A 12,499-nucleotide genomic window follows, 5' to 3' on the forward strand; every position below is an offset into this window, starting at 1 on the left:
GTAGTATAGTAGCAGTATAGTTTTATTAGTACTGTAGTATAGTAGCAGTATAGTTTTAGTAGTACTGTAGTATAGTAACAGTATAGTTTAGTAGTACTGTAGTATAGTAACAGTATAGTTTTAGTAGTACTGTAGTATAGTAGCAGTATAGTTTTAGTAGTACTGTAGTATAGTAGCAGTATAGTTTAGTAGTACTGTAGTATAGTAGCAGTATAGTTTTAGTAGTACTGTAGTATAGTAGCAGTATAGTTTAGTAGTACTGTAGTATAGTAGCAGTATATTTTAGTAGTACTGTAGTATAGTAGCAGTATAGTTTTAGTAGTACTGTAGTATAGTAGCAGTATAGTTTTAGTAGTACTGTAGTATAGTAGCAGTATAGTTTTAGTAGTACTGTAGTATAGTAGCAGTATAGTTTTAGTAGTACTGTAGTATAGTAGCAGTATAGTTTTAGTAGTACTGTAGTATAGTAGCAGTATAGTTTTAGTAGTACTGTAGTATAGTAGCAGTATAGTTTTAGTAGTACTGTAGTATAGTAGCAGTATAGTTTTAGTAGTACTGTAGTATAGTAGCAGTATAGTTTTAGTAGTACTGTAGTATAGTAGCAGTATAGTTTTAGTTGTACTGTAGTATAGTAGCAGTATAGTTTTAGTAGTACTGTAGTATAGTAGCAGTATAGTTTTAGTAGTACTGTAGTATAGTAACAGTATAGTTTTAGTAGTACTGTAGTATAGTAACAGTATAGTTTTAGTAGTACTGTAGTATAGTAACAGTATAGTTTTAGTAGTACTGTAGCTGTATTTATATCTGTACTCACGGCTACACTCAGCGTCGGCACACAGTTTCTTGTTGGAGAGTTTGGGCATCTGTCTTCCAGCCTGACAGACAGACACAACACACAAAAACACAAAACCCCACACACACACTCCTCGAGCGGACATCTTTCTCTCCTTTACTCTGCTTCTCTCTCTCTGCTGCTCTGCTGTCTGAATAGAGGCTAAGAAGGAGAGGAAAACACACACAGCTCTGTTCAGGCCCACAGAACCCCCCCCCCTCCAGTCCCAGAGTAGCACACTCCGCCCACTGTCTAGAAAGAGGACAAGATATCTCTGTTCAGGCCCACAGAAGCCCCCCCCCCTCCAGTCCCACAGTAGCACACTCGGCCCACTGTCTAGAAAGAGGACAGGACACACACACAGAGACCCACACAGACAGACACACACACAGAGACACACATAGAGAGACACACAGAGACACACACAGAGACCCACACAGAGACCCACACAGACAGACACACACACAGAGACACACATAGAGAGACACACAAAGACACACACATGCACACATTCTTCAATACAGTGCGAGTGAGTGTGTTACAGAGAGAAAGCAGCCCTGTCTGGAGGTCTGTGGTCAGACTGTGTTGATGACTGTAGGGTGTCCCATGACCTCTAAGAGAAAACAAAACTTTGCTTGTGAACAGTCTGAGCCCTACATCACGACACCACGTTGTTGACATACATCACTTTGTTTTCAGCTGACTTCACCATGGGCTTTGAATCCCCTCATTGTAATATGGCTGCAGCCCTCAGGAATCCCCTCATTGTTATATGGCTGCAGCCCTCAGGAATCCCCTCATTGTTATATGGCTGCAGCCCTCAGGAATCCCCTCATTGTAATATGGCTGCAGCCCTCAGGAATCCCCTCATTGTAATATGGCTGCAGCCTCAGGAATCCCCTCATTGTTATATGGCTGCAGCCCTCAGGAATCCCCTCATTGTAATATGGCTGCAGCCCTCAGGAATCCCCTCATTGTAATATGGCTGCAGCCCTCAGGAATCCCCTCATTGTAATATGGCTCCAGCCTCAGGAATCCCCTCATTGTAATATGGCTGCAGCCTCAGGAATCCCCTCATTGTAATATGGCTGCAGCCTCAGGAATCCCCTCATTGTAATATGGCTGCAGCCCTCAGCGATAGGAATATATTTTTCCTAACTCCTCATCACGGAAGTATACAAGCACACACTTTGGGATAAGAGAGGAGAATAGGGACACAACTCTGCGACATGACAGTAACTCTGCAACAAGTCTATCTCAGCAACATGACAGTAACTCTGCAACGTGACAGTAACTCTGCAACGTGACAGTAACTCTGCATCGTGACAGTAACTCTGCATCGTGACAGTAACTCTGCATCGTGACAGTAACTCTGCATCGTGACAGTAACTCTGCAACGTGACAGTAACTCTGCATCGTGACAGTAACTCTGCATCGTGACAGTAACTCTGCATCGTGACAGTAACTCTGCAACGTGACAGTAACTCTGCAACGTGACAGTAACTCTGCAACGTGACAGTAACTCTGCATCGTGACAGTAACTCTGCATCGTGACAGTAACTCTGCATCGTGACAGTAACTCTGCAATGTGACAGTAACTCTGCATCGTTACAGTAACTCTGCATCGTGACAGTGACTCTGCAACGTGACAGTGACTCTGCAACGTGACAGTGACTCTGCAACGTGACAGTAACTCTGCATCGTGACAGTAACTCTGCATCGTGACAGAACTCTGCATCGTGACAGTAACTCTGCATCGTGACAGTAACTCAGCATCGTGACAGTAACTCTGCAACGTGACAGTGACTGCAACGTGACAGTAACTCTGCATCGTGACAGTAACTCTGCATCGTGACAGTAACTCTGCATCGTGACAGTAACTCTGCATCGTGACAGTAACTATGCAACGTGACAGTAACTCTGCATCGTGACAGTAACTCTGCAATGTGACAGTAACTCTGCAACAAGTCTATCTCAGCAACATGACAGTAACTCTGCAATGTGACAGTAACTCTGCAACGAGTCTATCTCAGCAACATGACAGTAACTCTGCATCGTGACAGTAACTCTGCATCGTGACAGTAACTCTGCATCGTGACAGTAACTCTGCATCGTGACAGTAACTCTGCAACGTGACAGTAACTCTGCATCGTGACAGTAACTCTGCATTGTGACAGTAACTCTGCATCGTGACAGTAACTCTGCAATGTGACAGTAACTCTGCATCGTTACAGTAACTCTGCATCGTGACAGTAACTCTGCAACAAGACAGTAACTCTGCATCGTGACAGTAACTCTGCATTGTGACAGTAACTCTGCATCGTGACAGTAACTCTGCAATGTGACAGTAACTCTGCATCGTTACAGTAACTCTGCATCGTGACAGTAACTCTGCAACAAGACAGTAACTCTGCAACAAGACAGTAACTCTGCATCGTGACAGTAACTCTGCATCGTGACAGTAACTCTGCATCGTTACAGTAACTCTGCAACAAGACAGTAACTCTGCAACGTGACAGTAACTCTGCATCATGACAGTAACTCTGTATCGTGACAGTAACTCTGCAAATTGACAGTGACTCTGCAAATTGACAGTAACTCTGCATCGTGACAGTAACTCTGCATCATGACAGTAACTCTGCATCGTGACAGTAACTCTGCATCGTGACAGTAACTCTGCAATGTGACAGTAACTCTGCAATGTGACAGTAACTCTGCAATGTGACAGCAACTCTGCATCGTGACAGTAACTCTGCAACAGGTCCAACTCAGCAACAAGACATTAACTCTGCAACAGGTCCAACTCAGCAACAAGACAGTAACTCTGCAACAGGTCCAACTCAGCAACAAGACAGTAACTCTGCAACAGGTCCAACTCAGCAACAAGACAGTAACTCTGCAACAGGTCCAACTCAGCAACAAGACAGTAACTCTGCAACAGGTCCAACTCAGTAACATGACAATAACTCTGCAACAAGTCCAACTCAGCAACATGACAGTAACTCTGCAACAGGTCCAACTCAGTAACATGACAGTAACTCTGCAACAGGTCCAACTCAGCAACATGACAGTAACTCTGCAACAGGTCCAACTCAGCAACAAGACAGTAACTCTGCAACAGGTCCAACTCAGCAACAAGACAGTAAATCTGCAACAGGTCCAACTCAGCAACAAGACAGTAACTCTGCAACAGGTCCAACTCAGCAACAAGACAGTAACTCTGCAACAGGTCCAACTCAGCAACAAGACAGTAACTCTGCAACGTGACAGTAACTCTGCATCGTGACAGTAACTCTGCATCGTGACAGTAACTCTGCATCGTGACAGTAACTCTGCAACGTGACAGTAACTCTGCAACGTGACAGTAACTCTGCATCGTGACAGTAACTCTGCATCGTGACAGTAACTCTGCATCGTGACAGTAACTCTGCATCGTGACAGTAACTCTGCAATGTGACAGTAACTCTGCATCGTGACAGTAACTCTGCATCGTGACAGTAACTCTGCATCGTGACAGTAACTCTGCATCGTGACAGAACTCTGCATCGTGACAGTAACTCTGCATCGTGACAGTAACTCAGCATCGTGACAGTAACTCTGCAACGTGACAGTGACTGCAACGTGACAGTGACTGCAACGTGACAGTAACTCTGCATCGTGACAGTAACTCTGCATCGTGACAGTAACTCTGCATCGTGACAGTAACTCTGCATCGTGACAGTAACTATGCAACGTGACAGTAACTCTGCATCGTGACAGTAACTCTGCAATGTGACAGTAACTCTGCAACAAGTCTATCTCAGCAACATGACAGTAACTCTGCAATGTGACAGTAACTCTGCAACGAGTCTATCTCAGCAACATGACAGTAACTCTGCATCGTGACAGTAACTCTGCATCGTGACAGTAACTCTGCATCGTGACAGTAACTCTGCAACGTGACAGTAACTCTGCATCGTGACAGTAACTCTGCATTGTGACAGTAACTCTGCATCGTGACAGTAACTCTGCAATGTGACAGTAACTCTGCATCGTTACAGTAACTCTGCATCGTGACAGTAACTCTGCAACAAGACAGTAACTCTGCAACAAGACAGTAACTCTGCATCGTGACAGTAACTCTGCATTGTGACAGTAACTCTGCATCGTGACAGTAACTCTGCAATGTGACAGTAACTCTGCATCGTTACAGTAACTCTGCATCGTGACAGTAACTCTGCAACAAGACAGTAACTCTGCAACAAGACAGTAACTCTGCATCGTGACAGTAACTCTGCATCGTGACAGTAACTCTGCATCGTTACAGTAACTCTGCAACAAGACAGTAACTCTGCAACGTGACAGTAACTCTGCATCATGACAGTAACTCTGTATCGTGACAGTAACTCTGCAAATTGACAGTGACTCTGCAAATTGACAGTAACTCTGCATCGTGACAGTAACTCTGCATCGTGACAGTAACTCTGCATCGTGACAGTAACTCTGCAATGTGACAGTAACTCTGCAATGTGACAGCAACTCTGCATCATGACAGTAACTCTGCAACAGGTCCAACTCAGCAACAAGACATTAACTCTGCAACAGGTCCAACTCAGCAACAAGACAGTAACTCTGCAACAGGTCCAACTCAGCAACAAGACAGTAACTCTGCAACAGGTCCAACTCAGCAACAAGACAGTAACTCTGCAACAGGTCCAACTCAGCAACAAGACAGTAACTCTGCAACAGGTCCAACTCAGTAACATGACAATAACTCTGCAACAAGTCCAACTCAGCAACATGACAGTAACTCTGCAACAGGTCCAACTCAGTAACATGAGAGTAACTCTGCAACAGGTCCAACTCAGCAACAAGACAGTAACTCTGCAACAGGTCCAACTCAGCAACAAGACAGTAACTCTGCAACAGGTCCAACTCAGTAACATGACAATAACTCTGCAACAAGTCCAACTCAGCAACATGACAGTAACTCAGTAACATGACAGTAACTATGCAACATGACTAGAGGTCCACCGATTAATCGGAATGGCTGATTAATTAGGGCCGATTTCACGTTTCCAATCTTGCATACGCACAGTTAACTAGTCCAACGCTCTAACCATTGCACTCCACGAGTAGCCTGCCTGTTACGCAAATGCAGTAGAAGCCAAGGTAAATTGCTAGATAGCATTAAACTTATCTTATAAAAAACAATAAATCATAATCACTAGTTATAACTACTAATCCAGTTTAGCATGCAATATTAACCAGGTGAAATTGTCATTTCTCTTGCGTTCATTGCACACAGAGTCAGGGTATATGCAACAGTTTGGGCTGCCTGGCTCATTGCGAACTAATTTGCCAGAGTTTTACGTAATTATGACATACATTGAAGGTTGTGTAATGTAACAAGAATATTTAGACTTAGGGATGCCACCCGTTAGATGAAATACCGAACGGTTCCGTATTTCACTGAAATAATAAACCTTTTGTTTTCAAAATGATAGTTTCCGCATTCGATCATATTAATGACCAAAGGCTCGTATTTCTGTGTGTTATGTTATAATTAAGTCTGATTTGATAGAGCAGTCTGACTGAGCAGCAGCAGGCCCGTAATCATTCATTCAAACAGCACTTTCGTGTGTTTTGCCAGCAGCTCTTCTCAAGCACCGCGCTGTTTATGACTTCAAGCCTATCAGCTTAATGGCTGGTGTAACCAATGTGAAATGGCTAGCTAGTTAGCTGGGTGTGCGCTAATACTGTTTCAAACGTCACTCGCTTTTAGATTTGGAGTAGTTATTCCCCTTGCGCTGCAAGGGCCCGAGGCATTTGTGGAGCGATGGGTAACGATGCTTCGAGTGTGGCTGTTGTCAATGTGCTCCTGGTTCGAGCCCAGGTAGGGGGTTGAGGAGGGGGACGGAAGCTATACTGTTACACTGGCAATACTATAGTGCCTATAAGAACATCCAATAGTCAAAGGTATATGAAATACAAATGGTATAGAGAGAAATAGTCCTATAAATACTATATTAACTACAACCTAAAACGTCTTACTTGGAATATTGAAGTCTCATGTTAAAAGGAAACATCGACTTTCATATTTTCTCATGTTCTGAGCAAGGAACTTAAACGTTAGCTTTATTACATGGCATATATTTTACATGGCACACATTTTTACATGGCACATATTACTTTCTTCTCCAACACTTTGTTTTTGCATTATTTAAACCAAATTGAACATGTTTCATTATTTATTTGAGGCTAAATTGATTTTATTTATGTTTTATATTAAGTTAAAATAAGTGTTAATTCAGTTTTGTTGTAATTGTCATTATTACGAATAAAAAATGGTTTTAAAAAATCGGCCGGTTAATCGGTATCGGCTTTTTTGGTCCTCCAATAATCGGCATCAGTGTTGAAAAAAATCATAATCGGTCGACCCCTAAACATGACAGTAACTCTGCAACAAGTCCAACTCAGTAACATGACAGTAACTCTCAACATTTTTGTCCAAACTTTTTACGAGTACTGTAAATAAATTATTTGATAAAAAGTATAAAGTATTTCCAAATCAAATCAAATGTATTTGGTCACATACACATGGTTAGCAGATGTTATTGCGAGTGTAGCGAAATGCTTGTGCTTCTAGTTCCGACCATGCAGTAATATCTAACAAGTAATCTAACAATTTCACAACAACTACCTTATACACACAAGTGTAAAGGAATGAATAAGAATATGTCATCAACTGTCCTCAACATGATAATCTGCTTCCTGGCCATGTTTTATGACTTATCAACTCTCTCCACGTTCGCTCAACAATCCTCCCTACTTTTTGTTGAATTATGAGACGGAAAGGACACCATAATATACACACCTCCTCGTGGCTTCTTGCTTAATTGTAGCTTTCAGGGATGTCCAGAACAGCACGCAGTCTACACTAGTTAACTTGCCATCACTAAAGATGGCGGTGCCTTTTGCCACAAAACACCATATTGAGGACAGGGCGAGGCACGGGAGCGCCAGTAGTAGACATGGCGGCTAAGGGGGGTAAGCAAAAAACGCGACGAGTCAGTAGACAAGATGCTAATAACAGCGGGAATCTACTGAGCGAAACCCGGGTGCAGAGAGAGGAGAAGGCCGGAGAGGAGACCAAAACCCCCGACACACGGACTGAGTGAGTACAGTACATGTTGCCGGTAGTGATAGCTAGCTACAGTTCCAGGGGATGCTATTGGGTCAATGCTAAGTTAGCTAGCTAATGTTGGCTCACTGCACTGTCAGTGACTACCAACCCATATGTTGCTAAACGTGAGTATTGCTTGTGAAACACTGCGTTACAGGACGTGTTTAAGTTAGTTGTATCAGCCAGTCTCGAAGCTAATTAGCAACAGTCAGTAGTTAGCTATCTTCATCTCTGTCACTCTTCTTCAGTTTATTTATTCCGTCTGCCGCTGCTTCCATCTACACTGAATTTAGCTGCAGTCAGCCGACCCTTCTGACAAATACACTTTTTTCTTCTTCTCTGACAGACACAGCTTCTACAGTTGGTCTTGTAACTCAGAGGTCAGTGTGTATTTATTTGTACCTGGAGTTTTTCAGCTAGTCCAGTCTGAGACTCGTAGAGCGCATTAAGGATGACGTTTTCCAAGTGACGCTCCACACTGCGCATGCTCCGTGTTATGAGCCCCTCCATATTAGCTGGAGCCCACAGAGTTAAATTAAATGAAATTGTCACATGCGCCGAATACAACATACGAGCCCCTAACCAACAATGCAGTTTAAAAGAAAATATATATGGATAAGAATAAGAGAGAAAAGTAACAAGTAATTAAAGAGCAGCAGTAATAGCGTCAATGTAATAGCGTATGACAATAGCGTCAATGTGCGTGGGCACCGGTTAGTTGAGGTAGATGTAGGTATAGTTATTACAGTGACTATGCATAGATAACAATAGAGCGCTGCAGTGGTGTAAAGAGGGTGAGGGAGGCAATGCAAATAGTCTGGGTAGCCATTTGACGAGATGTTCAGGAGTCTAATGGGTAGAAGCTGTTTAGAAGCCTCTGGGACCTAGAATTGGTGCTCCGGTTCAGCTTGCCGTGCGGTAGCAGAGAGAACAGTCTATGACTAGGGTGGCTGGAGTATTTGACCATTTTTAGGGCCTTCCTCTGACACCTCCTGGATGGCAGGAAGCTTAGCCCCAGTGATGTACTGGGCCATTCGCACTTCCCTCTGTAGTGCCCTTGCGGTCAGAGGCCGAGCAGTTGCCATACCAGGCAGTGATGCAACCAGTCAGAATGCTTTCAATGGTGCAGCTGTAGAAACTGTTGAGGATCTGAGGACCCATGCCAAATCTTTTCAGTCTGCTGAGAGGGAATAGGTTTTGTCGTGCCCTCTTCACGACTGTCTTGGTGTGCTTGGACCATGTTAATTGTATTTTTTTAGGGGTGGATCATTGTAATTGTCTGCATCATTTCCAATCCCCCATATCTTGTTTTGGTAAATATATATATATATATATATATACCCACCCATACATATTTATTTTTTTCACCTTTAACCAGGTAAGCCAGTTGAGAACAAGTTCTCATTTACAACTGCGACCTGTCCAAGATAAAGCAACGCAGTGTGACACAAACAACAGCACAGAGTTACACATGGGACAAACAAACGTGCAGTCAATAACACAATAGAAAAGTCTATATACAGTGTGTGCAAATTAAATAAGATTAGGGAGGTAAGGCAATAAATAGGCCGTAGTGGCGAAGTAATTACAATTTAGCAAGTAAACACTGGAGTGATAGATGTGCAGAAGATGAATGTGCAAGTAGAGATACTGGGGTGCAAAGAAGCTAAAAAATGTAAATTAAATAAATAACAATATGGGCATGAGGTAGTTGGGTGGGCTATTTACAGATGAGCTATGTACAGGTGCAGTAATCTATAAGCTGCTCATATAGCTGATGGTTAAAGTTAGTGAGGGAGATATGAGTCTCCAGCTTCAGTGATTTTTGCAATTCGTTCCAGTCATTGGCAGCAGAGAACTGGAAGGAAAGGTGGCCAAAGGGGGAATTGGCTTTGGGGGTGACCAGTGACATATACCTGCTGGAGCCCGTGCTACGGGTGGGTGTTGCTATGGTGACCAGTGAAATATACCTGCTGGAGCGTGTGCTACGGGTGGGTGCTGCTATGGTGACCAGTGAAATATACCTGCTGGAGCGCGTGCTACGGGTGGGTGCTGCTATGGTGACCAGTGAGCTGAGATAAGGCGGGGCTTTACCAAGCATGAACTTATAGATGACCTGGAGCCAGTGGGTTTGGCGACGACTATGAAGCGAGGGCCAGCCAATGAGAGCATTACAGGGCATACAGGTCGCAGTGGTGGGTAGTATATGGGGATTTGGTGACAAAACGGAAGGCACTGTGATAGACTGCATCCAATGTGCTGAGTAGAGTGTTGGAGGCTATTTTGTAAATGACATCGCCATAGTCAAGGATTGGTAGGATAGTCAGTTTTACGAGGGTATGTTTGGCAGGTATGTTTGAGTGAAGGATGCTTTGTTGCAAAATAGGAAGCCGATTCTCGATTTAATTTTGGATTGCAGATGTTTAATGTGAGTCTGGAAGGAGAGTTTACAACAGACACCTAGGTATTTGTAGTTGTCCACATATTCTAATCAGAACCATCCAGAGTAGTGATATACACTGCTCAAAAAAATAAAAGGAAAACTTAAACAACACAATGTAACTCCAAGTCAATCACACTTCTGTGAAATCAAACTGTCCACTTAGGAAGCAACACTGATTGACAATAAATTTCACATGCTGTTGTGCAAATGGAATAGACAACAGGTGGACATTATAGGCAATTAGCAAGACACCCCCAATAAAGGAGTGGTTCTGCAGGTGATAACCACAGAACACTTATCAGTTCCTATGCTTCCTGGCTGATGTTTTGGTCACTTTTGAATGCTGGCGGTGCTTTCACTCTAGTTGTTGCATGAGACGGAGTCTACAACCCACACAAGTGGCTCAGGTAGTGCAGCTCATCCAGGATGGCACATCAATGGGAGCTGTGGCAAGAAGGTTTGCTGTGTCTGTCAGCGTAGTGTCCAGTGCATGGAGGCGCTACCAGGAGACAGGCCAGTACATCAGGAGACGTGGAGGAGGACGTAGGAGGGCAACAACCCAGCAGCAGGACCGCTACTTCCGCCTGTGCAAGGAGGAGCAGGAGGAGCACTGCCAGAGCCCTGCAAAATGACCTCCAGCAGGCCACAAATGTGCATGTGTCTGCTCAAAAAGGTCAGAAACAGACTCCATGAGGGTGGTATGAGGGCCCGACGACCACAGCTGGGGGTTGTGCTTACAACCCAACACCGTGCAGGACGTTTGGCATTTGCCAGAGAACACCAAGATTGGCAAATTCGCCACTGGCGCCCTGTGCTCTTCACAGATGAAAGCACGTTCACACTGAGCACATGTGACAGAGTCTGGAGACGCCGTGGAGAACGTTCTGCTGCCTGCAACATACTCTAGCATGACTGGTTTGGCGGTGGGTCAGTTATGGTGTGGGGTGACATTTCTTTGGGGGGCCGCACAGCCCTCCATGTGCTCGCCAGAGGTAGCCTGACTGCCATTAGGTACCGAGATGAGATCCTCAGACCCCTTGTGAGACCATATGCTGGTGCGGTTGGCCCTGGGTTCCTCCTAATGCAAGACCATGCTAGACCTCATGTGGCTGGAGTGTGTCAGCAGTTCCTGCAAGAGGAAAGCATTGATGCTATGGACTGGCCCGCCTGTTCCCCAGACCTGAATCCAATTGAGCACATCTGGGACATCATGTCTCGCTCCATCCACCAACGCCACGTTGCACCACAGACTGTCCAGGAGTTGGCGGATGCTTTTGTCCAGGTCTGGGAGGAGATCCCTCGGGAGACCATCCGCCACCTCATCAGGAGCATGCCCAGGCGTGTAGGGAGGTCATACAGGCACACACTACTGAGCCTCATTTTGACTTGTTTTAAGGACATTACATCACAGTTGGATCAGCCTGTAGTGTGGTTTTCCACTTTAATTTTGAGTGAGACTCCAAATCCAGACCTCCATGGGTTAATAAATTTGATTTCCATTGATAATTTTTGCGTGATTTTTGTTGTCAGCACATTCAGCTATATAAAGGGAAAAGTATTTAATAAGAATATTTCATTCATTCAGATCAAGGATGTGTTTTTTCAGTGTTTCCTTTATTTTTTTGAGCAGTGTACATATGCATACATAAACATTCATACATATACATACACATACCTATATAGATTAGAGGTCGACCGATTAATTAGTGCCGATTTCAATTTTTCATAACTGATTTTTACATTTTAAAAAAAAGTTAAGAACACATTCTTTTTTTCAATGACGATCTAGGAACGGTGGGTTAACTGCTTTGTTCAGGGGCAGAACGACAGATTTTTACATTGTCAGCTCGAGGATTCATTTTTGCAACCCTCCGGTTACTATTCCAACGCTCTAACCACCTGCCTTACATTGCACTCCACGAGGAGCCTGCATGGCAGGCTGATTACCTGTTTCGCGAGGGCAGCAAGAAGCCAAAGTAAGTTGCTAGCTAGCATTAAACGTATCTTATAAAAAACAATCAATCTTAACATAATCACTAGTTAACTACATATGGTTGAT

General features: G+C 43.9%; 2 protein-coding genes across 5 annotated transcripts in view; one reads left to right on the plus strand and one right to left on the minus strand.

The window, feature by feature from the left end:
* The window catches only part of mia (MIA SH3 domain containing), a 30,209-nt gene extending 21,713 nt beyond the window's left edge, over positions 1-8,496 (minus strand). Inside the window, exon 1 of one of the 2 annotated variants that reach the window (XR_004205972.1) lies at positions 8,400-8,496. Coding sequence is in view for 1 of the 2 variants with exons in the window: in XM_031807854.1 (XP_031663714.1) it covers positions 815-938 (124 nt within the window). In the remaining variant the exon portion in view is untranslated. Of the gene's footprint in view, positions 1-814; positions 1,001-8,399 lie in introns of those variants that run through there. The other variant, XM_031807854.1, reaches the window with a different exon arrangement.
* alg9 (ALG9 alpha-1,2-mannosyltransferase) overlaps positions 7,713-12,499 on the plus strand; it is a 53,900-nt gene continuing 49,113 nt past the window's right edge. Inside the window, exon 1 of one of the 3 annotated variants that reach the window (XM_020464163.2) lies at positions 7,713-7,988. In XM_020464163.2, the coding sequence (XP_020319752.1) occupies positions 7,846-7,988 (143 nt within the window). In that variant the 5' untranslated portion in view covers positions 7,713-7,845. The remainder of the gene's footprint in view (positions 7,989-12,499) is intronic. The other 2 variants (XM_020464164.2, XR_002252509.2) reach the window with 2 other exon arrangements.

Source organism: Oncorhynchus kisutch, linkage group LG28 (genome assembly GCF_002021735.2).
Source record: "Oncorhynchus kisutch isolate 150728-3 linkage group LG28, Okis_V2, whole genome shotgun sequence".
Lineage (NCBI taxonomy): Eukaryota > Metazoa > Chordata > Actinopteri > Salmoniformes > Salmonidae > Oncorhynchus > Oncorhynchus kisutch.